This window comes from Pan troglodytes, chromosome 22, assembly GCF_028858775.2.
Source record: "Pan troglodytes isolate AG18354 chromosome 22, NHGRI_mPanTro3-v2.0_pri, whole genome shotgun sequence".
Lineage (NCBI taxonomy): Eukaryota > Metazoa > Chordata > Mammalia > Primates > Hominidae > Pan > Pan troglodytes.
In genome coordinates this window covers 33,491,571-33,518,047 of record NC_072420.2, presented here as the reverse complement: position 1 = coordinate 33,518,047, position 26,477 = coordinate 33,491,571, and the positions used below count along the sequence as shown (strand labels likewise).

Sequence of the window (26,477 nt, the reverse complement as noted above, 5' to 3'; positions counted from 1 at the left end):
ATATATGTGCTTTGCTGAAACTGATCACCCAACAATAGCAGCCTCTCTCTATTCTCAATTCCCTTTATTCTGGCTGTGATTCACCGGCTTTCCAAATGGCTGAATAGGCCTGGGACTCTTCCACCTCCAAACCTTTGCTCCAGCAATTTTCTTAATTACTTGAGTTCCTTTATCCTGTGGGCCACCGAGAAGCCATTTGTGCCAGGCTCTCTGGGTGCAGAAAGGAGGAAGGATTTATCCATCAGCTTGGATCCGCAGTTCATCAAAGAATCACTCCATGAGAGATCGTTGTCCTTTCCCCCACATCTGACCATGCAGATCTCAGCCATCCTTTAAGGCCTAGATCCAAAACTACCTCTCCCCAAGGACTTCACCAGTCTCCCTGGCAAAGGCCGACCTTCACTGAGATTCCCCTGCATTGTGTCTGTATCTCCCTTCAAACATTTCCCAGATGCAACTTACATAATTGCCCCTCCTATAGTATAACTTCCTTAAAGACAAGAACCATGACATTGATCTCTGTGCCCCTTAAATCTCCTGGCACAGTGCATGTGTGTGGTAAGGATTCAGTAGATGAATAATAAATAAATGAATGAATAAATTTCCCTACTGAGGTGCTCTCTTCTTTAACATATTGGAGAATCTGTATCTGGGTAATTACAAATCAATTGCTCCAGACTCCTAGTGCTTTTAATTAGCAAGATTTTTCTTTATCTCAGCAGTCCCCAACCTTCTTGGCACTAGAGACCAGTTTCATGGAAGATAATTTTTCCACGGACAGGCAGGGGTAGGAGGTGGTTTGGGGATGATTCAAGCGATTACATTTATTGTGCACTTTGTATTATTATTGCATTATAATATATAATGAAATACTTATACCACTCACCATAATGTAGAATCAGTGAGAGCCCTGAGCTTGTTTTCTTGCAACTAGACTGTCCCATCTAGGGGTGATGGGAGACAGTGACAAATCATCAGGCATTAGATTCTCATATGGAGCATGCAACCTAGATCCCTCGCATACACAGTTCACAATAGTTCACAATAGAATAGCATTCTCAATTCTATCCTATGAGAATCTAATGCCACTGCTGATCTAACAGAAGGCAGAGCTCAGGTGGTAATGTGATTGATAGGGAGCGGCTGTAAATACAGATGAAGCTTCTTCTCTTGCTCACCCACTGCTCAACTCCTGCTGTAGCATGGACTGGTACCAGTCCGTGGCCTGGAGATCGGGGACCCCTGCCTTATCTTTTTTTCCCATATTTAGTGAGACTTCATCAGTTGTTAAGGCCCAGGTATTTATCTTCCCTTAAAATACATATATTGAAACCTAATCCTTAATGTGATAGCATAGGAGGTGGAGATGTTGGAATGTGATTAGGTCATGAGGGTGGAGCCCTTATGAATGGGATTAGTGCCCTTGTAAGAAGCTGAAGAAACCACAGTTTCCCTTCCACCATGTGAGGACTCAGCTAGAAGGTGCCATCTATGAACCAGGAAGCAGACCCTCACCAGAAAACAAATCTGCCTTGATCTTGGCCTTCCCAGCCTACAGAAATAAATATGTTGTTTGTAAATTACCCAACTAATGGTATTTTGTTATAGAAGCCCACATGGACTATCAGTTAATGTACATAGAATAATTTTTACCTATTTATTGGTGTTGTGGCTTCTAATATTTTTTTAAATGAATTTTTAAAAAGACAGAGAATAATGTCTATCTTTGGAGTTCAAATGAGTTTTTTTTCTGTGGAACAACTACGATAGGACACTTTATACAGTAGTGCAGGCATTTACCATAAGTAACAATTCATCAGACCAAAAAAGGTGGAATAAATCATGAAAGTAAAAGTATCAAGGAGTCTCCGTACTCTACATTTAATCCATTCAATTTCCTGCTAAAGTAGAATTTCTTCCATTTGTGTCAATCCTTTGGGATCAGCCTACAGCAACAGTCTCCTCAGTTTCTTCTAGAAACTTCCCAGTTTAGAACCCCAAAAGAGTGGCCAGCAGTCACCAAGGCAGGTTCTCTCCTGCGTGTAGTTAATGAGACTGGTAGGCCAGCAGCTTCCTCCTGGTTGCCATGGAAATGACCAGGCTGCTGGCCCTCCGAAGACGGAAAAGAACAGCAAGTGCAAGACCACGCATTCCACCCTGGCTTGCAGATTAAACCAGCTGTCAAGCCAGGGTGAAGGATCCGTGGCCAGGCAGAGGTCTGTAGAGTGGAGAGGCGAGGCCTCACGGTGGAACTCTCAGATGTAAGTAATTTCTGTGTTCTTCTTTTTTAAAAAGCATGTCTAGTCAGACAGTTTTTCAGAGCTTCAGAATTTCTGCTGCATGGCAGGAACTGTGACGGTTGGAAGAACCATTGTCAGGGTCACCTTCTTGTTGCATTTGCATTTCCTGAACATAATGTACATGTATGAGTGGCTTTCACTATGAAACACTTTTTTAGGCTTCCAGGCATATGAATTCCTCTTTACTGAGATTCTGCCTTTAAAATGAAAGATTTTCAGTGCATTAAGCAAAGAATGACATGGTCTTCTCATTTAAACCCTAAAAAGATAAACTCACTTAAAGCTAATATAACAGATAGCTCCTTGAAATCTTGTCTCTATTTTAAAACATCTGGCTAGACTTTTCCATTAGTCTTCAATGCTAAATAACAATTAAGGAAAAGAGATATGATATCTCTTTTCCTATTGTGATCACAAACAAAGAAAAGTGGGAACTCCCAAAACACCGGCTGATACTGTTTCTTTGCTCTGTTTTATCTTTTAATAATATTATATTTACTGCCTATTTACACACCAGGCTTTATAGAGTTTGCTGATTAGAAAACAAAGAAAAGAAAGTAAGCTAAGATGAGCATTAACATTTGGATTGGATAGTTCGCGTTTTTAAAAAATTGGTCTTTTATTCAAAAGTGAAAAAGCATGATAAATAATGTAGCAAAAGGCAAGATGAAGAGGGGAATGTTTTAATTCAAAATCAGTAGAACATATACAGTCTTGCATTTATTTCTTTGTTTAATAAGCATATTTTTGGAAAGCTTTTAGCAAAAAGTATGTTGGTGTATACTGAGGACAGGAAATGTTTCAAAAACATTGTGCATAATATTTATAAAAAACCCATCCTTAAAAAATACCAAAAAAAAAGACCTCATTTGTTTGAAAATTTTTTACCGAAAAGAGCCATCCTTGAGAAGTTTTTTGCTTTTTTTTAGACTAAATAATGCAATATGTTTGGAAGGAAAAAAAAGACTTTTCATTACTTTTTTTTCTGACAGAAATTGGGCATTTTCTGAAAATAACAGTTTCAATAAAGTATTTATGGAAATGAGTGCTTTTCAAGAGCTGACTTGGATTTCTCATCTTTCTTTTCCACACTAATATTTTTCACTGCTTAAAGCTGCCACATTATCAGCTTTTAAAATTCAGTGCCCAGTGGCTTGTGTCTGTGTCTGTGGGAGCTAGTGGGTCAATAGGCCCCAGTGGGAAGAACAGGCAGGCCTCACAGTTCTGTGGGCGTGGGACCAAGGGGCAGCTGTGCAAAGCTGTGGATGTGAACACCCCAGTGATGCAATTAACTGAGTGTCTACCAAGTCACTCAAGGGGAAAGCCTGAAGGATTTGCACTCATTGCCTAATTCACTCTCTCAAGGACTGTGTCAAGTAGAAAAGTACGGTAGCCACATATTTTAGTTAGGACTTCCCAGTGGCTCACTCTCTGAGAATTCTTTGTCCCACATTCCATACCTATGTTAGCAGAAGCAGCACTCTGCTCATATTGTCCTCTATTCTGATTATGGACTTAAGAACAGAAATTTCTTTCTTATGGTTCTGGAGACTGGGAATTCCAAGGTCAAGGGGCCTGCATCTGGCAAGGGCATTCTTGCTGTTTCATTCCATGGTGGAAGGTGAAAGGGCAAGAGAACATGTGCACACACATAAGAGAGACAGAGAGAAAGGGGGTCAAATTCATCCTTTTATTTGAAACCTATTCCCACGGTGACCAACCCACTCCTCAATAACAGCATTAATCCATTCATGAGGGTACCGCCCTCTTAAAGGTCATCCCTTAAAGCTCCCACTTCTCAACACTGTTGCACTGGGGATTAAGTTTCCAACACGTGAACTTTAGGAAACACATTCAAATCATAGCATTTAGCATGAGGGTTCTATACACATATAGGTTAAAGGCTACAGCATCTAGTAATAGAATACAATGCATGGAATCTCACTTGAATAGGCCCAAGACCCTGGGGTAGGAAATAGCGCTGTAATTTCCACCATGACTCTTCAGAGTATAGTTGGCTGTCTGGGTTCAAATTTTAGCCATTATTAACTAGTTCTGTGACCTTGGACAAGTTATTTAACCTCCCTGAGTATCCCATGTATCATTTCCTGATATGAAAATGGGACCATATGCAGTGGCTCATGCTTGTAACCCCAGCACTTTGAGAGGCTGTGGTGGGTGGATCACTTGAGGTCAGGAGTTCGAGACCAGCCTGGCCAAAATGGCGAAACCCAGTCTGTACTAAAAATACAAAAATTAGCTGGGCGTGGTGGTGCACCACCTATAATGCCAACTACTCGGGAGGTTGAGGCAGGAGAATCACTTGAATCCGGGATGCAGAGGTTGCAGTGAGCCGAGATAGTGCCACTGCACTCCAGCCTGGGTGACAGACTGAGACTCGGTCTAAAAAAAAAAGGGGAGGGGGGCCATAATATCTACCTGTAGGATTACAGAAAGGATTAAATAACATAAAACACGTGAAACACTTAACAGTACCTGGCACAAAAGAAACACTCATTAGATCTTACTATTAGTGAATAAAAATATGGATAGTTCCTGATTTCATTCAATTTTCAGTATACAACATACATGTATCACATTTTATATATTATAGTATGTTGCCTCTTTATCAATGACAATTTGCTGTATTTAGCTAGCTTAGCCTTGGGAACACAGGGCTGAGGAAAAGTGAATTACTGGTACAGTAACATTTCTCATAGGAGTCTGAACTTTCTTGGGAATCAGGAGCTGTGTACTTGGCATGTTAAGTTGGAGATGTCTACTAGACATTCAGAAAGAGCTATCAGATACAATGTGGGACATGTGAGCATGATGCAGTCAGGAGCTAGAGACGTATCTCAGTTCACCATCAGCATCTAGGTGGTATTTAACTTCACAGGACAGCATGCAGGCACCAAGAGAGTGGACGCACATACAGAAGACAGCCATGCACTGAGCTGGGGACATGCAACAATAACAGGTAAGAAGATCAGGGCTGGGCGCGGTGGTTCACGCCTGTAATCCCAGCAGTTTGGGAGGCCGAGGCGGGCGGATCACGAGGTCAGGAGAGTCAGACCATCCTAGCTAACACAGTGAAACCCTGTCTGCACCAAAAAAAAAAAAAAAAATTAGCCAGGCGTGGTGGTGGGCGCCTGTAGTCCCAGCTACTCTGGAGGCTGAGGCAGGAGAATGGCGTGAACCCGGGAGGTGGAGCTTGCAGTGAGCCGAGATCACACCACTGCACTCCAGCCTGGGTGACAGGGCGATACTCCGTCTCAAAAAAAAAAAAAGATCAAATGCCAGCCAAAAGACTGAGAAGGAGTGGCCATTGAAGGAGCCAGAAAACCAGGAGAATGTGACATCATGGAGGAACAGAAAGCTATTCACTCAAAAAGAAGGGGGAGGCAACTAAGTCAGATGCTTGTGGGAAGTCAAACAAAATGAGACCAGGAAATTAATCACTGGATTTGGTATGGGGGTGGTGGGATTCACTGGGAACCTGATGAGAATGGTTGCAATAGAATGATTACAGCAAAAGTCTGGTTTTTTGAGTGGCTTAAAAATCTAACACGACTAGGTACAAGGCTCTGTGTGATAACAGATTGGCTTACAAAAGCTCTTTTTTTTTTTTTTATCTTACAATAGACTGATGTTGCACTCTAAGAAAAGTAGGTTTGAGTCAAACAAGAACTGTCACCTATTCCCCCAGCATAATAAAATGTCATGAAAGAGGAGAGATTTGAAGACAGTATCAGAGATGAAGGTAGTTTCTTAGTGGACAAGAAACAGAAATCATCCCCAAACACAGAGGAACATAAGCAGCATGAGGCGAATGGGGTCCAGATTGGAGTATAAGAAAACACAATGGGGGCAGGCGCGGTGGCTCATGCCTGTAATCCCCACACTTTGGGCGGTGGGAAGATCTCTTGAGGCCAGAAGTTGTAGATCAGCCTGAGCACTACAGTGAGTCTGTGTCTCTACAAAAAATTTTAAACATTAGCCAGTGGTACGCACCTATAGTCCTAGCTACTCAGGAGGCTGAGGTTGGGAGGCTTGCCTGAGCCCAGAAGTTCAAGGTGACAGTGAGCTACTGCACTCCAGCCTGGGTGACCGAGCAAGACCTTGTCTCAAAAAAGGAAAGAAAGAAAGAGAGAGAGAAAGGAAGAGAGGAAAAAGAAAGAAAGAGGAAAGAAAGAAAGAAAGAAAGAAAGAAAGGAAAGAAAGGAGGGAAGAAAGAAAAGAAGAAAGAACAACAAAAGCCCAGTGAGACATCACACACACACACACACACACACACACACACACGCACCCCTCGAGGCTTGTCCCCACAACATGCCGTGATGCCTCTCCTTTCCCAGTTTTGATCCACTTCCCATAAAAGGATTACTTCGCATTTGCATCTCTGAAATGCCTGGTCTCTGGGTCATTAAAAAAAACAAAAAAAGAATCTTCTCTGTGGCCAGGAGGTCTGAAGAATTCATTTGGAGTTGTGCCTAGACACTATTTCATGGGCACTCGGTTTAGCCCAAATTGTGATGCCAGATTATCTACTGGAGCTCTGCTGCTGTCACAAAACTAATCTTCAAAGAGTCATCAATGAGATCAGGATTCACTCTTTTTAAATAAAATTCTTATTTTGCAATAGTTTCAGGTTTACAGAAAAATCGTGAAGATAATAGAGAGTTCTTATATAGAGTTAACATCTTACATGAGTATGGTATATTTGTCACAATTAATGAACCAGTATTGACACATTATTAGTATAAAATAAAGTCCAAACATTATTCAGATGTCCTTAGATTTCACCCATTGTCCTTTTTTTTGTCCCAGGATCCCATCCAGGATCCCACATTACCTTTAGTCATCATTCCCAGGAGGCATTTTAAAACTCTGAAAAATCTTTCAAGAAAGAAACAAGGTTTAAATGTTCATTGGTTCCAATATTTGTAACTAAAACCAGCAAAGGAAATTTTAATTCTTATTTTTGTCCAAAATCGAATGGTCGGAACTATAGCTTGAACACAGTTGAAAGGAAAAAAGCCCAAGGCTTACATCTTAAGGAAATGGTGCAGGTACTTTACGGGAATATAAGAAGGGCACGACTGTTAAGTGGAAGATCTGAATTCTCTTTTATTGTTCTGGAAGCAGGTAATTAAAATAGTAAAGGTCTGCCAGCCTTTTTTTTTTTTTTTTTCTCTCATCTCCTAGCAAAGGGATTAGTGTCTGACTCATTTTCCTTGGCAACTTCACACTCACATAATACTAGCCCAGTAATTTAAGCAAAGCTCTCCCTGAGTTAGCTTTGCAAGATTGGACTCTGAAAGGTTAGGTCGTGGGGGAGTTTTGCAGCAAGGGCTGTTGTAATCTCTCAACCAAGAGCAATTAGGGGAATGGCTTCGTGATGCTCACAAATATCTGTGAGACCAAAATATACTAATTCTACTCATGTTTTCCTTCGCCCCTTGGAAGGTGTGTGGCATAAGATGGAAGGGCAGTGACTGGAGGCCTGACTTGGGACTCACGGTCTCCATTCTAGCCAAGTGTATTTCACGCTTCCTCCTCATCAGATTCACAGGAAAGTTGTAAGGCAATCAGGAACCTAGACTAGGCCTTTTGTAAAGTCACAGGAGGTTGGAGGTGCCTCCTGGGATTTTGCCAGATGTCATTCAATGGCTTTCAAGGATGATGCACAGCTAGGCCATAGGAGAGTAAGCTCAAATTCCCACCCTGTCACCCATACACAGAAACTCATTCTGGTTTTTCTGCCATGGCTAGGCCATACAATGAAAGTCGCTGAAGAAGAATATGAATTTTGCCTGCAGATTTGCTAACACTCGACAATCCTAGGAGGTAAAAGGCAAAAGAGGGGCTGGGTGCGGTGGCTCACGCCTGTAATCCCAGCACTTTGGGAGGCTGAGGCAGGTGGATCACCTGAGGTCGGGAGTTCGAGACCAGCCTGACCAACATGGAGGAACCCCGTCTCTACTAAAAATTAGCCGGGTGTGGTGGCACATGCCTGTAATCCCAGCTACTCGGGAGGCTGAGGCAGGAGAATCGCTTGAACCCGGGAGGCGGAGGTTGTGGTGAGCCAAGATCAAGCCATTGCACTCCAGCCTGGGCAATAAGAGCAAAACTCTGTCTCAAAAAAAAAAAAAAAAAAGGCATAAGAGGGAATCAAGGATCAATAACATGCCTCATTGGCTTAGCAAATGTAGGGACTCATTTGGATAATATAAATAGTCATGGAGTGCTCCTATGTGCCAGGCCCTGTGCTAAGGACTGGGGAAACCGCAATCAGCAAGAAGGCATCAGAAACCTGACCCCCTGATATGGTTTGGCTGTGTCCCCACTCAAATCTCATCTTGAATTGTAACTCTCATCATTCCCTCATGTTGTGGGAGGGACCCAGTGGGAGATTATTGAATCACGGGGGTGGTTTTCCCAATAACGTTCTTGTGGTAGTGAATAAGTCTCGCGAGATCTGATGGCTTTGTAAGGGGAAACCCCTTTCACTCGGCTCTCACTCTTCTCTTGTCTGTCACCATGTGAGACACGACTCACTTTCCACCATGATTGTGAGGCCTCCCAGCCATGTGGGACTGAGTTCATTAAACCTCTTTCTTTTGTAAATTACCCAGGCTCGGGTATGTCTTTATCAGCAGCATGAAAATGGACTAATAAAACCCCACAGTAAACCAACAAGGAAGCCCCGCATCCAGGCAGCAAATTAGTGGGTGAAATTAATACCCAGGTGAGCTCAGTGCTTTCCAAATAAAATATCTACTTTTCAGTCAGTTCTTACTCAGCTTCTAAGCTCCTAAGCAGTTTAGTCTATTTCTATGATTCAATCCATTTAATCTCAAACAAGTAATCCAGTTGATACCTGAAGAGCTCCTGGCTTCACCAGCCAGAGGGCACAGATGAAGTTAAGTGAACACGAATAGCTTGTATTCTGTTGGCTCGTGCTCCCACCTACCAGATACAGGTCCTTGCCTCCTCCCACCACTATGTCTACAAAACAGAATTTCCTCTAGGTGCTTCTTTGAGTCCCCAGGGGTCTTGCCTATGCGCACAATGGTCCTTTCATCTGCTTCTGTCCCCAGCCCCCACTGGATGCTGACTGTCCCTTGCCTTGGCCATGGGGCTCCCTGTTGCTTGATGACCAGGGAGCAACATCCAGGGGTAGCCACAGTCTGTTCTTGAGAAAGGGTCAAATAGTGCCATCTGTCCCTCATTCCTCACTGTGCTAGAGCTGAGCTGTACTCAGTACAGAAGTGGAGAAAATGCTTCTGTCCACCACTCAATGTCGCCCTTTCTTGCCTGGGCAGGGGGCCACTTGTGCCTCACATCTCAGAATTCTTAAAAGCACTTCTTGCAGCCTCTGCTTGCTACCTGACCGGACTCAGCCTCAGGCATACGTTTGGGCTGGAAAGACACAAATGCCACTGTCCTATCCCTCTGCTCTTCCCTGCCCTGGGCCCTCCCATATCGTCTTCGCTCTCCTTCAACAATTCCATGTATGCAATTAACCACCTGAAGATGGTTCCCCCTCAACTCATAAGACGTAGCCAGATGTATCCATTTGGGCTTGGCTGGGTCCAACATAGTGTGACTATTCTATGGGAGCATTGAGCTTGGTATTTCAGGAGACTAGTTACCAATGATCCAGGCTAATGAGAGGAATAAACCACATAATGTAATTAGCAAACACTGCAGGGCTGTGAATACAGAAGGGCTGGTTTGGTCCACAAGGGTGGTTTGATGTGGTGGTTTGGTTTCCTCATAGTCTCTGTATTCATTTCCTATTGCTGCTATAAAAAATTTCTATAACTTGGCCAGGCGCAGTGGCTTACACCTGTAATCCCAGCACTTTCGGAGGCTGAGGCAGGCAGATCACTTGAGGTCAGGAGTTTGAGACCAGCCTGGCCAACATGGTGAAACCCCATCTCTACTAAAAATATAAAATTTAGCCTGGTATGGTGGTGCACACCTGTAATCCCAGCTATTCAGGAGGCTGAGGCAGGAGAATTGCTTGAACACGGGATGCAAAGATTGCAGTGAGCCAAGATCATGCCACTGCACTCCACACTCCGGCCTGGGTGACAGAGCGAGACTCCATCTCAAAAAAAAAAAAAAATAATAATCTACAATTTTAGTGGCTTGAAACAACATATCTATATTATTTTACACTTCTGGAGGTCAGAAGTTCAAAACCAGTCTGACCAGGCTACTGTGAGGGTGTCAGTAGGCCTGGTTCCTTCTGGAGACTCCAAGGGAAAATCTGTTCCTTGCCTCTTTCAGCTCCTAGAGGCTGCTTGCATTCCTCAGCTTGTAGCCACATTGCTCCAATCTCTGCTTCAGTTGTCATATTGCCTTCTTCTTATAAGGACCCTGTTGATGACATTGGGCCCACCCAGATAATCTAGGATCATCTCCTTACCTCAAGTTTCTTAATTTAATAACGTCTGTAGAGGCCTTATGGCCATGTAAGGTAACGTATTCACAGGGCCCAGGGATTAGGACACAGGCACCTTTAGGGACCATTATTTGACCTACTATAACATCCATTAGGCACAGTTGGAGATCAGAAATAAAGTGTTTTGATCACATCCCATATTCCTGCTGTTCCTTTAAACATTTCATACACATTTAAGTTAGTAGAAATGGGAATCAGATAATTAATTTCTATTTTCCAGACTAGCTCACTAATAATTTCAGGACCTCACAATCCTCAGAATTTACAGGAGGACGTTTGTAAATCTGATTGGATTCATTACAGGAAAAATCATGCAGAGAGACATTTTTGTTTTACGCTGTGCCTGTTCTCTGTCTAGTCAAATGTTTGATACAAGTAATGCATTAAATGAACCAGTTACTTTAGATTTCTTTGGGGTGGCTTTTGGGATGCCCTCACAGAGCATGGTAATACATTTGTTATCACTATGACTCTGATATTACAAAATATCAATGTCTATGAATAGTACTATGTATATTGTAGCATGCCTATGAGTACTTATGAGTATACAATATACATAATACTACAGAACTATTCAGGCTGGGTGTGGTGGCTCATGCCTATAATCCTAGCACCTTGGGAGGCCAAGGCAGGAGAATCACTTGAGCCTGGGAGTTTAAGACCAGCCTGGATGACATAGTGAGACCCCATCTCTAAACAAAATAAATAAATAATATAGTACTATTCATATATATATATATATAATCACATGCATCTACTTTGCTTTTGCAACCTGTGTGGTTGGATTATTATCCTGTGCCATGTCAAGAGAAGTAAGACTCAGACAGGTTCTCCGACTGATCCAACTATATACTAGTGAGTTCAACATGAACAGTCACAAAAATATTTTAAAGTGTGTCCTCTCAAAACCCAAATTGCATACTTGAAGCTAATTTTGCCTGCATAATTCCAACTTATGGAGACATGAATTTACTTCATCTTTTTCTAGACGAGCAAAAATATCAGATGAGAGCATATAGTTTAGATCCTACTATAGAAACCAAATAAGATTCCGATCACATCAGAATTACTGGGAACTCATTTCCTGCCCCGCACAATGAACTGTGTAAACCACAATGAAAGGGAAGTGATCTTCACCCACAGAGACTGCACAGAACGGTGACTTCAGCATTAGATCCTTGCAAGGGCCTGTGAAAATTCAGTGGCTCATACCAAGGATGAGGATGTGCTGTTACGGAATGTGAAGAAGAAATAAAAGACACAGTATCACAGTATCACAGTATCACAGTAAGAAAACATTGGGGACGGACCCAAATTAGTTTTCAACTTCATAAGCTTTGAAATAGTAAACAACAAAGATATCATTCTGTTTTCAAATATCATCTTACATAGTGTTTATCTCTAACCTATCTCCTGCAGTGCATTCGTGGAACAAAGCCAAAGAAAAGAAAAATGCTAAAAATCCCTTTTTTCAAGAGCATTTCAAGATCCTACAGCTAAAGCCCTCACACTGCCTGTGTGGGCATCTCATCCACATAACAGAATAGCCAACACCCCTCCTTGACCTCAATGGGAAGAGGGGTTGCACAGCCCTGGACAAGTGGGCACTGGACCTGAGAACAGGTGACCACTTGTTTCTGGAGCCCAGCGTGGGTCTCCACCCCACACTCCTCCCATACTTTCTGTTTGATCCTTGCTATCTCTCTAATAAGGAACAAGGTAGCCATAAGGCTTACAGTGCAAATACCCTTGGACAAGAATGTGTCGGTTTAAATTCCGATTAAGGCCTAACCAACTGGTATCAGATACCAATCTGTGAGCGGGTTTTCAGCACTGGCTCCTGGAAAGAAAAGAATGGATGATCAGGGAGTTAAGAGGAAGGCACATCAAGGGGAAATGGGGATCGGAGAGCTACTCCACCTACTCCATAGCTTGCCATAACTAGCCCTCACTAGCAGCTAGGCTTGCTGCCAGTCTGATGAAGCCACCCAGAGGCTCCTAACTCTGAGAAAATGAGCTATGTTTTTCTCGTGGCTGTCAGGGCTCACAGTGGATGTCTCAGGGAGTGGCGTTCCCAGGCAAGCTGTGTTGGGATGCTAAGAATGAGACAACGATGGGAGGCTGAGGCAGAAGAATTGCTTGAACCTAGGAGTGGGAGGTTGCAGTGAGCCGAGATCGCGCCACTGCACTCCAGCCTGGGAGACAGAGAGAGACAAATGCTTTGCTGTGCTGCCCACTGGGCTCTCCTGCTCCTGTACCACTGGTTCCCTCCTGGAGGTTCTAGCAGGTGTCCTGACTCATGCTCATAGGAGGAAGACAGCCTCATCCTCATCCCCACCTTCTCAATCCTACATCCTTGGTTCTCTCCATCCCCTTGAGGATTCCAGATATTGAAACAAATTTATCCAAAGAGCCTGGAGTTAGAAGGAGTCAACAAATGGAGAGATGGAAATCACTGAGGAAAATACAAAAGAAAACTATTTAGAATTCACTGTCCTGACAAGTGTTTTCTCCCCAGATTCAGTCTCTCCCTGGCAACCTAGGTTACCTTCCTTAAACAAGATCTAAGTAGATGTCTCCTGCTTCAGACCTTTACCATCTCATTTTTTGTCTCTTGCAGGAGCCTCCAAAGAGGGAGCTTACCTCACAGGAGGTTTGCAAGCCAAGCTAGTGGGGTAGAGCTGAAAATATTCAAACTTTCATTTTTATTTATTTTTCATCTCAAATTTTTAAAAATGCTACAGTTTGTGTATTGTTGATAATATAGATGATATGTAAGCATGGTAATATGTGAATGGGCTTTATAAATTAACAGATACATCTATCGGGGAGGGTTTTAAAATCATTTATTGATGGGGTGATGATCAGAAAAGTTTGGAGACCAAGTAACTGCCAGCATAAAGTCCAAACCCCTTAGCTTGACCAGCAAGGTCCTGTCTAACCCTGTTTCCTGCCTACATCCCCAGCCTCATGGACCTCCAGATGTCTTATACCTGCTCTAAACATACTAAGGACTTTAGTCATTCTGACATCTGCGCCAATGACTCTTATATCTGCACTGCCTCGCCCTTCCTAACCCGAACCTCTTCTCTGCCTGGCCCAAAGAGCACATCCTTTGAGAGTCTTTCCATTTCTCCCTTACCACCACTCCATCTGCATCTTTTTTTTTTCTCTTTTGAGATGAGTTTCACTCTTATTGCCCAGGCTGGAGTGCAATGGCGCAATCTCGGCTCACTGCAACCTCCGCCTCCCAGGTTCAAGTGATTCTGCTGCCTCAGCTTCCTGAGTAGCTGGGATTACAGGTGCCCACCATCACGCCTAGCTAATTTTTTTGTATTTTCAGTAGAGACAGGGTTTCACCATGTTGGCTAGGCTGGTCTCAAACTCCTGCCCTCAGATGATCTGCCCACCTTGGCTTCCCAAAGTGCTGGGATTACAGGCGTCAGCCACTGTGCCTGGCCTCCATCTGCATCTTTAAGAACTACCAATCACATTGTCTTATAATTAGTTGCCCAGTTGTTTGTTCCCAGAGTACATTCCAAGTTCTCTGGGCAAACTTCAAGTCCCTTGAGGGCATGGATGATATCTTCTTCATTTTTGCTTCCCCATGACTTAGGCCATTTGCCTGGCATCCAATAAATGTCCTCTAAATGTTGATTTCTCATTTTCTTTTGAGAAAAGAGGATGTAAAAATCCTAAGTTGCAAAGCAATATTAGCACCTGCTGTATTGTACTAGTGCTTTGACAAACTTCAAGATATCAGTGGCTTAGAGTAATTGAGATCTGTTCCTCCCTTACATCACAGACTAATGCCATTAAGGGAGAAGAGGGGTGTGCTCTCTTTCATACAATCATTCAGGGATTCGGCCTTTTGTCTACAGTTCTGCCATCTTCTAGGGCCATCGGTTCCTTCGTGGAATCTTCCACCATATTCCATTGGCCAGAACTCAATCACATGGTACCACTTCACTACCAGAAGCTCAGAAATGAAGTCCAACAGTGTGCTAAAGAAGGAGAGGAGAACATGGCATTCACGGGGACTAGAAGTCTCTGATATACCTAGGTTGTAAGACGCAATAAGTAGCTTGATGCAACCATGACAAATACTCAGGGGATGTCTACACATCCAAATTTTTCAGTCAAGATGCTAAAAACTGTGCATGTTTTTTTTTTTGTTTTTTTTGTTTGTTTGTTTGTTTTTTTGAGACAGAGTCTCACTCTGGAGTGCAATGGCGCAATCTCAGCTCACTGCAACCTCTGCCTCCTGGGTTCAAGCGATTCTCCTGCCTCAGCCTCCTGAGTAGCTGGGATTACAGGCACGTGCCACCATGGCCAGCTAATTTTTGTATTTTTAGTAGAGACAGGGTTTCACCGTGTTGGTCAGGCTGGTCTCGAACTCCTGACCTCGTGATCTACCTGCCTTGGCCTCCCAGAGGGCTGGGATTACAGGCGTGAGCCACCACACCCGGCCTATGTGCTTACTTATTAAATATTTGAGCCTTTGTGCATGATTATTAAATATTTGAGCCTTTAAATCACTGGACATGTTTAAAAACCAGAGCTTCTATTCAGAATCAGTTTGAGTATTATTTTTGTATTGCAGCTGAAGAAATCTCAAGAACAATACTAGCAACTAGCTGCATAAAGACAGAGGGTTCTAAATTGAGGAGATACAGACATCAGTTACTTCAAAACAAATTCCACACAGATTCCTTCTCAATCTAGGATTACACCCAACATTTAGATAATGTTTATACTTGGCTTCAAAAGGAATGTTTCAAACTTGACTAGTTCTGTTTATAAGAAGATATTACTAGTAAGGAGATATTGTGTCAGTGGGAGGATAGCATTTGGAGCATTTGCCCAAAACAGATTTGAAATGTCGTAAATAATGATGTTCTGAGCTCTATAGTCCTAACACAAAAGACAAATAACTAATTGTGGAAAAATCAAGCGACATTCTCCAAATCCTTATAGCAACTAAAAATCAAAAGCAATTTAAAAACCTAATTTGGAAGTGAGCTTAATTTGAAATCAAAAGTGGTTTTTATTTTATTATTTGAGATAGAGTCTCACTCACTCTGTCACCCAGGCTGGAGTGCAGTGGTGCGATCTCGGCTCACGGCAACCTCTGCCTCCCGGGTTCAAGGAATTCTCGTGCCTCAGCCTCCTGAGTAGCTGGCATTATAGGTGTGCACCACCACACCTGGCTAATTTTTGTATTTTTAGTAGAGACAGGGTTTCCCCATGTTGGCCAGGCTGGTCTTGAACTCCTGACCTCAAATGATCTGCCCCCCTCAGCCTACCAAACTGCTGGGATTACAGGTGTGAACCACCATGCCTGGCTGTGATTTTTATTTTTAAAGTGGAAATGCAATTAGGGGAAAGACTCAAGAGAAGAAAATTGTGAAAGGCTCAAGAGTCAGAAGCTGAGAAGATGCCCTGGCAAGAAGCAGTCTCAAGTGTAGATCTGAGTTATGGCTCTGGGGTTAAAGCCAGAAGAAAGCTAGGGCCCGGGCACCCCAAGGAACACACTGTGAAGCCAGGACTTGGAGAGGTAAGCAGGGCTATCGCTCACAAATGCAGTACCCAAAGTGTGTCCCTGCAAAAATCCTTGAAGATTCTTGGGTGGTAAAATCGAGGGGCCCTCCAGTAAAGGAGCCAATTTGAAAATCTGAATATATCCCACAAAGTCAGACATATATCTGCACTCTTAGAGGGCATTTTATCAAAGTGGTGCTTTAGTGTTTGCTGAGACTGAGAGGAGTAGAGTTGCAATGCTCACCCATGCTCATCCCATGGGTCTTGTGGGCACCCACCTTTCTGACTGCCTACCTGGCCCTTTTCTGATAGCGCCTCCTGATTTCCCTTTGCAGAACCATCCTTCTACCCTCTCAGTCCACTCTTTGCAGTGGGGCTGATCCCATTCATTGGCTCCCAAGCTGAGTGTACGACTCAGGAGACCAATGTATTTTTGCCTCCTAATATTTATTTATTTACTTATTTGGTTATTTATTTATTATTATTATTTTATTTTTTGGTTGCAAAGTCTCACTCTGTCACCCAGGCTGGAGTGCAGTGGCACAATTTCAGCTCACTGCAACCTCTGCCTCCCAGGTTCAAGTGATTCTCCTGCCTCAGCCTCCCTGTAGCTGGGATTACAGGCACATGCCACCCTGCCTGGCTAATTTTTGTATTTTTGGTAGAGACAGGGTTTCGCCTTGTTGGCCAGAATGATCTCGAACTCCTGAGCTCAAGCGATCTGCCTGTCTTGGTCTTCCAAATGCTGGGATTACAGGCCTGAGCCATTGTGCCCAGCCATATTTATTTATTCATTAGAGATGGGGTCTCGTTCTGTCATCTAGGCTGGAGTGCAGTGATACAATCATAGCTCACTGCAGCCTCAAATGGCCTAAGAGTTCAAAGCCCAGTGAAATCACAGCTCACGAGGGGTACTTGAGAGAAACTAGGGGAGGAAGTTTTAAGACACAGTCTCCAGCAGAATGGGCTGTCATGAACCCGTGGAGTAAGAATTGGGGTTAGGTCATGAGGAGAACAGGTGCCTTTGCATATCATCCCTCCCTCTGTCAGTTACCCTAGGCAAGAAGCCATCCAGGGAGACTCCGAGGCCAGGGACTGAGTGTGCTCACACACCTTGCCCTGAACCTGCACTTGTGTCCCTATTTCTGCCTGTGCAGCCATAGCAGATACCACAACAGGGTGGCTTAAACAACACCGAATTCTCAGACTCAAGTGATCCTTCTGCTTCAGCCTCCCGAGTAGCTGGGACTATAGGTGCACACCATCATGTCCAACTAATTTATTTTATTTGTAGAGATTATGTCTCACAATGTTGGCTGGGCTGGTCTTGAACTCCTGGCTTCCCACAATCCTCCTACCTCAGCCTCCCAAAGTGCTGGGGTTACAGGTATGAGCCACCACACCCAGCAGCCTGGTGCTATTTAAAGAGAGGTTTATTTATTTATTTATTTTTTCTTGAGAGGTTGCTCAGCTGATAGAAAGTAAACCTGGATCTACTAATGACCATCTTGTCCCCAGAAGGAGTGATCTTATCTGGGAACAAAGCCCACAAATGAGAAAGAATAAATGAAGAACAGACAGACATTTCTGACAACCTTTTTTGAGTAGCTGGATCGCCATGCCTGAAATCCTTCCTTAATTTTTCAAATAAGTGAGCAGTTTATTTTGTTTATTTTTTTATTTTTTTTTACCCAAGTGAGTCTTAATTGGATTTCTATAGCTAGCAGTGAAAAGAGTTTGAGTACACTGACATTTGGTAAACTATGTTTTTTCATTCATTCAATGAAATTTGTTGAGTCCTTGCTATGTGCTAGGCACTGTGCGGGAAATTGAGAATATAAAGCCCAAAAACTGCTCTCTTAAGGTCTTTACCCCAGTGAAAGAGAACCTTGAACTAATAATCATGGTACAGCCGAGTGCAGTGGCTCATGCCTGTAATCCCAGCACTTTCGGAGGCCAAGATGGGTGGATCACCTTGAGGTCAGGAGTTCAAGACCAGCCTGGCCAACATGGCAAAACCCCATTTCTACTATAAATACAAAAATTAGTCGGGTATGATGGTGCGTGCTTATAATCTCAGCTACTCAGGAGGCTGAGACAAGACAATCGTTGGAACCTGGGAGGCAGAGCTTGCAGTGAGCTGAGATTGCACCACTGAACTGCAGCCTGGGCGACTTCATCTCAAAAGAGAAAAAGGAAATTCATGATAGACTGAAGGAGGAAAATTTCCAACTAGCATTTCTGTGGCAGCCTCCATAAATGGGTTACCAGGGGTATTTGCCCCACTTGGTGCCCTGTTAGTGAGCCTTCCCCCACTAGGCATGTGTTTTTGTTCTGGCCTTTGGGCTTCCTAATGTCCAGGAGGCAGGGACCATCCTGAGGTCTAGCCAGGGCCTTACTGTCGGGAAGTTGCTCACAAATTCTTCTGGGAACTTCTTGTCCCACATGTTCCAGCAAACCAATATCCTTTTCTCTTCTGATCTCTTTTCCTCTTCCACGGCTGCCTCTAAAAGGATCAGCACCTGAAACAGGGAGGCAGACACTTTTCTCACTAGGTTCGGGCTGATGAATAGACCTCTCCCCTCTTTTTTCTCTTAAGGCTAGGGTCAGTGTGGGCCAACGGTATTGACAGCATTCCTGGTTCTGGGATGACAGGGTTACTGGGACACGAAGTCCCAGAGGCCTCCAGTGGAATCTGGGACAGCTAATTGTCTAAAATTATCTTGTAATTAATAAATTATACACCGTTCCTCACTAAGGGGGTAGACACACCCACATTCTAACACTGCTTAAGACTGTTAAGCCTCTTGTTCAGGGAGAACGCTTGTTCTCCACGTTTCTCAAAGCTCTTTCTTTCATGACAAAATGTACCTATTAATACATTTAATAAGAAGCCTTTAAGAAAATCCTGTGCCAACTTCAAAATAGATACAAATCACTCTAAACCGCCTTATCCAGTCCCCCGCGTCGAATCTCTCTCTCTCTGCTATGTTCTCATAGCCGCCTGTATGTTCAGTACAGTGCTTCTCAGTTCAGCCTTATTGGTCTTTTTCCTTTGAGGATAAATCCTGGAGGATAGGATCCAGGTCTTTTGTATCTTTGTTTCTTCTGCTTGGCCTAAGCCAGGGCCTGGCACACAGCCCAGGCTGGGCCCTGCCTAACTCCTGCATTTGCCCCCTCCTCTCGCCTCCTCCCCACTGCTATAGCCTCTCCATCCTCACATGCAGGACGGGCCTGGCTTTGGGCTATGACGCCCCAGCCCATTGGAAGCAGAATCAATTTCGTTAGGACACAAGTTCTATGAGGACTGGGCCCTGGGTTGTCTTGTTCTGAGTTGTACCCCCATGGCTAGCAGAGGGCATGCCACCTAGTAATCTTCCAATAAGCATTAGTTGAAGGAAGGAAGGAAGGAAGGAAGGAAGGAAGGAAGGAAGGAAGGAAGGAAGGAAGGAAGGAGGGAAGGAGGGAAGGAAGGAGGGAAGGAGGGAAGGGGGAAGGAGGGAAGGAAGGAAGAAAGAAAGGAAGGAAGGAAGGAAGGGAGGGATGAATGCATGAATACAGTCACAATTGCTGTGAATCAATGTCTCACCCTCTGTTCAAGTTTACGCGGCAGAGCTTACTTCTATCCTCCTGGCATCCCAGCCATGGGGTTGTGGCTTGTGCCTCCTGCCTGTCTACCCGATCCCTGGCATTTTTAGTCTTGATTCCTTTGGATTTCTAATTGCCTTGTGGCCTCATCTTACACCCTAATTGCTGCTTGTCTGCCTAGCCTCTTTCCTGCTGTCACTGTACTCTTTGGACACATGTTGAGCTCTTCAGACTGACCCTTCCATCTGTGGCTCCCTGGCCCTTAGTGTAGTGGCCCTGCCAGTAGCTCTGGGCCCTCCCACTCAGAGGTCGCATGCCAAGTATCCCACCACACCCATGGAGCTTAGCAAATGGAGATGGACTGAATTGTATTGTTTGGTTTCTCTCCTCAGTCATTGGGGGAATGTTATTACTTTCGCCAAACTGAAATGTGGTACACTCTGCCATAATGCTCATCTCATCTCATTCCAATCACACCACAAAGGAGGATGCTGCATCTGTCATATGCCAGACACCGTAGGGCTTTTACCCCAAAACTGGACATTGGTGTTGCTCTTTAAATTACCCATGCATCCCTACCTTATTTAGATTTTTTAGAAGTTCTTATATATGGTTTTGTTTTGGAGCCCTGCAATACATTGACAAGATCAGTTCATAAATTTCTTCTGGCATAAGAGTAGCTAAGTCAAAATAATTGTGATTAATCGGTGGGTGATTAGTCTTTTTATTGTCTATTACCACAGTTACCTAGGTACATTTGTAAGAGGCCCTGAACAGGATGAATGGACTCACAAACAGATTAATATGGTGGGGATGGGAGGCATGTTTATCTACTTAGAAATTAAAGCTTACCATTAACTAAATGCTTCATTGGTATTCATGCTATGTTGTGTAATAGGTGGCGCTTGGATAGCTGAATCCAACAAAGAAGTGTTTGTCTCCCGAATTCCAGGAAGTCAGATATTGAGGGGGAGGAAAGCATGTCATGTTCAGGGGTTTTTGGGCGCTTCATGCTAGTAATTGGATGTTTGGAGAATGTGCTCTTTCAACTCCAAATCCCTGCCCATAGATAGGATGTGGTAGGTCTCCTCTCTGGCATCCGCTCTGGCATCGCTCTGGCTGTGTTGTTGGCATGTTGGTCTCACTGTCAGCCAACATCACTGGGAGTTTTACACCTCAGATGAGCAGAGCTCAAAGGTTTGGCTGCTGTCTCTGGATGAGGTGCTGAGAAAAGAGCTTGCCCAGTGCCTGGGCTGCAAGCATTGCCTGTGGCTCAGGAAACAGTTACTAGAACTGCAAGAAAGAAATGTTTACAACTTGTTTTTTACAGCTTTTCCATAAGCTGTGTATTTCAAATGAAAGGTTGTGATAAAGCTGCCTCTTTTCTTTCAGGTGAGTTCCAACAAATTGGTTCAAAAAGAGGGGGGATAAACACGCTGGCCCATGCTGGGCAAGCATGGCACCACCTCCCAGGCACTGTCTTCTTCTGATCAGCGCTCTGGGTGTCTTTGCACTTAACTGCTTCACCAAAGGTCAGAAGAACAGCACGCTCATCTTCACAAGGGAAAACACCATTCGGAACTGCAGCTGTTCTGCGGACATCCGGGATTGTGACTACAGTTTGGCCAACCTGATGTGCAACTGTAAAACCGTACTGCCCCTTGCGGTAGAGCGAACCAGCTACAATGGCCATCTGACCATCTGGTTCACGGACACATCTGTGCTGGGCCACCTGCTGAACTTCACGCTGGTCCAAGATCTGAAGCTTTCCCTGTGCAGCACCAACACTCTCCCCACTGAATACCTGGCTATTTGTGGTCTGAAGAGGCTGCGCATCAACATGGAGGCCAAGCATCCCTTCCCAGAGCAGAGCTTACTCATCCATAGCGGTGGGGACAGTGACTCCAGAGAGAAGCCCATGTGGTTACACAAAGGCTGGCAGCCATGTATGTATATCTCATTCTTAGATATGGCTCTTTTCAACAGGGACTCAGCCTTACAATCATATAGTATTGAAAACGTTACCAGCATTGCCAACAACTTTCCTGACTTTTCTTACTTTAGAAGCTTCCCAATGCCAAGCAACAAAAGCTATGTTGTCACATTTATTTACTAGCATAATAACTGTGTCCAGCTGCCTGGAACTTTGGCAAATGATGAATAATTTGCAGAAGGAATCTGGAAATAAGGCCGTGAGATAGGTATCCCTACCCACAACTGTGCCTCTCTCCGCAGGCTCCATTTGCAACACAGCCACACATACCAATAACCAGCTCTCTGTTCTGCTCTGTGCCCAACTGCGAGAACACTTTTGAAAAACAAAAGAAAAAGAAACCAAAAAACCAACTTGATTCCGTCCAGGGACATGTCTTGGGAGCCAGCTAGGCTTGGTCTCTGCAACTAGAAGCCTGCAGGGAAATGTCCCGTCAGAAATGGAGAAAGCAATACACCCTAGAGACTGCTTAGTGGAGCTCCTCCTAGAAGGTGACCCCCAAGAAACATATCTTCTTTCAAAATACTGCCTTAATTTTTTTGTTTCATTTTGTGAAATTGCTTGGAATTCCCCTAAGTAGAGAATAATCAATTTCAGAGGTTTGGGGACTATGAGTTTTATAAAATGGTCGGGCACAGTGGCTCACACCTGTAATCCCAGCACTTTGGGAGGCCGAGGCGGGCGGACCACCTGAGGTCGGGAGTTCAAGACCAGCCTGACCAACATGGAGAAACCCCATCTCTACTAAACATACAAAATTAGCCGGGCATGGTGGCACATGCCTGTAATCCCAGCTACTCGGAGGCTGAGCAGGAGAATCGCTTGAACCTGGGAGGCGGAGGTTGCAGTGAGCCAAAATCGTGCCACTGCACTCTACACTCCAGCCTGGGTGACAGAGTCAGAGATCACACCATTGCACTCCAGCCTGGGCAACAAGAGCGAAACTCCATCTCAAAAAAAAAAAAAATAATAATAATAATAAAATGATTAGGTTCTCTTAAACTGATCTTTTCTAAATACCTTGCTAAGAATAGATGCACCGAGAAATAAGAGGTTGGAGACTGTGTTTGTTGGGGTGGAGGTACTACAGGCATGGATAGGGTAAGACCTTAGGATCAAATCGGGGGACCAGTGTTCCAGAGAGAGGGATGCAGCACTGAAAATTGGAGGACACAAAACACATTTGCATCTATCTCAAAATTTTGCTTAGAGCACAGCCTAACTGCAAGGAAAGTTCTTCACTTCTAGCCTTTCACATTCTTTTCCTTTTCTTGCTTTGCATGGTCTGTCTTTGCCCCTGCTATACCATTTCACCAATTTCTCTTCTCATTTTCATCTTCTTTCTCCTACTCCTTTTCCTCTTGCTCCAAAAATCAGAACTTAGATGAATACCATTCAAGCTATGTTTAACTACATTAGGGGCTAGCCTGGGAATTTACTCACCACTTACAACATTATTTCTATTGTTAAAAGTGCTCAAATTATTAACAGATAATTAACAAAAAAAATCTAAGGCTCAATCCATTTGGAAGGTTAAGATTGCAAAGTGAAGGCATTTTATATGACACGGTTAACACAAAATGATTTTATGTGTGCTGATAAAAGGAACCAAAGCAACATACTTTTGAAAAAATTAAATGGATTCATTATTGTACAAAGAAAATTTTCCCTCATAGAGACGCAACTTGCCATTAAAGTGGACTGTAAAGAATCCATGGCTTGGGAGGCCGAGGCAGGCGGATCACCTGAGGTCGGGAGTTCGAGACCAGCCTGACCAACATGGAGAAACCTTGTCTCTACTAAAAATACAAAATAAGCCAGGCATGGTGGTGCATGCCTGTAATCCCAGCTACTCAGGAGGCTGAGGCAGGAGAGTCACTTGAACCTGGGAGGCGGAGGTTGCAGTGAGCCAAGATTGCGCCACTGCACTCCAGCCTGGGCAACAAGAGCAAAACTCCATCTCAAAAAAAAAAAAAAAGAAAAGAAAAAAGAATCCACTGCAATTGTGATACAAATGTTTAAACCTGGAGTGGAATGAATTTGAAACATTATTGCATTCATGATACCATAATGATAAGAAATAGTCCATGACTTAACAGGATGTCCTGGGGTTGATGACTTTAGATCACATACATCACTTTTTTTTTTTTTCACTTAACCTTAACATAGAGTAACTGAAATAACCTGCAATTTCTACATTTGCTTAATTGGTGGGGGATTTAGCCATTCAGGCTAATTAGCATGAGCCCATGTCAGTGTTTAAATTAGGCCAAAACAAAGATCAAAGTATGAATTTTAATAGAAAAATGTGACCTCATTACTGACATTGTACTGCAGATAATGTTAAAGTGAAAGAAAAGAATAAGGAAAAGGGGAAAAAGGAGGAAAAAGGAAAGCAAGAAAAGACAAGTGAAAAGATTAGTAATATATTCATTGTCATTAGTTACTGAAAATATAACAAATTGAATTTTAATAATTTTTATTAATAAAGTATAAAATTAAATGATGATAGAAAGTATATGCCTCCTATAAATATCTTCCATTTGGTAGCTTTTAATAGTTTCAAAGCCCTTTCACATATGTTTTAAGTAAGTCTTTTGAGAAATACTTGTGAGTTAATGGGACTTAAACCAACAGAAAAGGAAAGCTAATTTAGTTATAAATCAAGCCTGAGGTTTCAGATTTCTGGACTAAAAATCTGGTTCAGTTTGTGCTGCTGTGGGATGAAGAATGGGCAGAGAAAATCCACAGTGCAGGCATGGGGATAAATGGCATTTGGCACTTAGCTGCAGGGTTTGGGGGACAACAGGGAGTGGTGGGATGGTGGTTAAGTAAGGGTGCCTGCCCCACCTGAAGCTCTACAGTGGCTCAGCTCCAACTGAGTGTTGTCATGGGAAAATCTGATGGGGCCAGATCTGATCCTTCAGAGAATGAGGAATTCCAGGTTGTTATGTGAATTCTCACAATTTGTAAATGTCGGCTTGCCATTCAGCTTTTTTGTTTGTTTGTTTTAAATAATATCATGTGGGTCAAACAAACTATGTTAATGGTACCCATCTGGCCTGGGGCTAGTAGCTTATTGCCTCTGGCCAGTGGTGTGCTAATAAAAGTTTAACCACCAGCTCTCCAACAAAAAAGGGAGGTGGGCTGCTCTGCCTATGCAGTAGCCATGCTTTTATTCCTTTACTTTGTTAATAAACTTGCTTTCACTTTACTCTACGGTCTCGCCTTGAATTCTTTCTTATGTGAGATCCAAGAACCCTCTCTTGGGGTCTGGTTTAGGACCCCTTTCTGGTAACATCTTTATGGCAACCACAAAGGGATGATACTAAGGAGACCCCTGACCCAAAGGAAATAGACCAACACTGATTGGCTGACTTTGGAGTCAAGGAAACCTTTCTTTTGAGCTATTGACAGCTTTCAACAATTGCATAAATTACGCTCCTGTGAACAAAATTTGAAGCATGCTTGTTTCTCTCTACCTAATTTCTCCAAAATCTGGAAACTAGTTATATCACTTTTAGTCAGAGTTATGAATGGCCCTCACCATATGGACTTTCTCTGACTGAACTCCTCTCTACCCTGGATCTGAGACCCTAATAGATAGGCAGGAATATCATCACCTCATTCAGCCTCCAGAAGTTACAGAAGATGGACCTTCATCTCTCTACGACCCTTAGGATTAAGGGTTCTCTTATAAAAGGGAGGGGGGAAATGTCAGAGGCGTTTAAACCAGAGCGACTCCATCTTGTTTAGAGGCTGGGTAAAATAAGGCTGAGGCCTGCTGGCCTGCATTCCCAGCAGGTTAGGCATTCTTAGTTACAGGATAAGATAGGAGGTCAGCACAAAATGCAGGACATAAAGACCTTGCTGATAAAACAGGTTGCAGTAAAGAAGCCATAACCCACCCAAAGCAAGATAGAGATGAAAGTGAACTCTGGTCGTCCTCACTGCTACACTCCAACCAGCGCCATGACAGTTTACAAATGCCATGGCAACATGGTCTAAAAAGGGGAGGAATCCTCAGCTCTGGGAATTGCCCACCCCCTACCCATTTCCGGAAAACTCATGAATAACCCATCCCTTGTTTAGCATATAACCAAGAAATAACCATAAAAATGGGCAACCAGCAGCCCTCAGGGCTGCCCTGCCTATGGAGTAGCCATTCTTTTATTCCTTTACTTTCTTAATAAACTTGCTTTCACTTTAGTCTTCAAAAAAGTACGCAGATATGTATGTACATAGTTTATTTCAATTTTACGGATGTAAAGAATGTGTAGCACACAATTTACAAATGATAATAAACTATAGATTACTCTTTATTATATACTCTTTGTACATCATTAGTTCTCAAAGAATGCTTTGATTTTTGCCAAACTCTTGTACACAAAGCCAACCTAGGGTTGCAACTGATGAGCATGTATAGTTTTGGTATAAATATTGGTTGAGATTTTCATTTATGTTAGAAGTAAGAGGAAAGTTAAACAACAAAGATATATGTGAGAATGTCACTTGCTAGTCAGTGATGAAAGCAACTTCTTTGCTGAATCAAATAATAGTTTTCAAATACTGGAGGAAT

At 43.3% G+C, this 26,477-nt stretch overlaps 2 protein-coding genes across 12 annotated transcripts in view; one reads left to right on the top strand and one right to left on the bottom strand.

The window, feature by feature from the left end:
• LOC100609577 (putative uncharacterized protein C21orf62-AS1) overlaps positions 1-26,477 on the bottom strand; it is a 250,016-nt gene that overhangs the window by 206,322 nt on the left and 17,217 nt on the right. For 3 of the 10 annotated variants that reach the window (XR_010154561.1, XM_063803713.1, XM_063803715.1), the window contains one exon: positions 18,070-18,839. The exons of the other annotated variants lie outside the window; for them this stretch is intronic. Coding sequence is in view for 2 of the 3 variants with exons in the window: in XM_063803713.1 (XP_063659783.1) it covers positions 18,633-18,839 (207 nt within the window). In the remaining variant the exon portion in view is untranslated. Of the gene's footprint in view, positions 1-18,069; positions 18,840-26,477 lie in introns of those variants that run through there. 10 annotated transcript variants of the gene reach the window in all.
• On the top strand, positions 2,150-25,112 carry EPCIP (exosomal polycystin 1 interacting protein). Of its 2 annotated transcripts, XM_531431.8 has the most exons (3): positions 2,150-2,261; positions 5,200-5,280; positions 21,298-25,112. In XM_531431.8, exon 3 carries the CDS (start codon positions 21,362-21,364, stop codon positions 22,019-22,021), a length of 660 nt encoding a protein of 219 aa, XP_531431.3. In that variant the 5' UTR covers positions 2,150-2,261; positions 5,200-5,280; positions 21,298-21,361; the 3' UTR covers positions 22,022-25,112. The 2 variants fall into 2 exon arrangements, with proteins under 2 accessions (XP_531431.3, XP_003319095.1); XM_003319047.6 differs by lacking the exon at positions 5,200-5,280.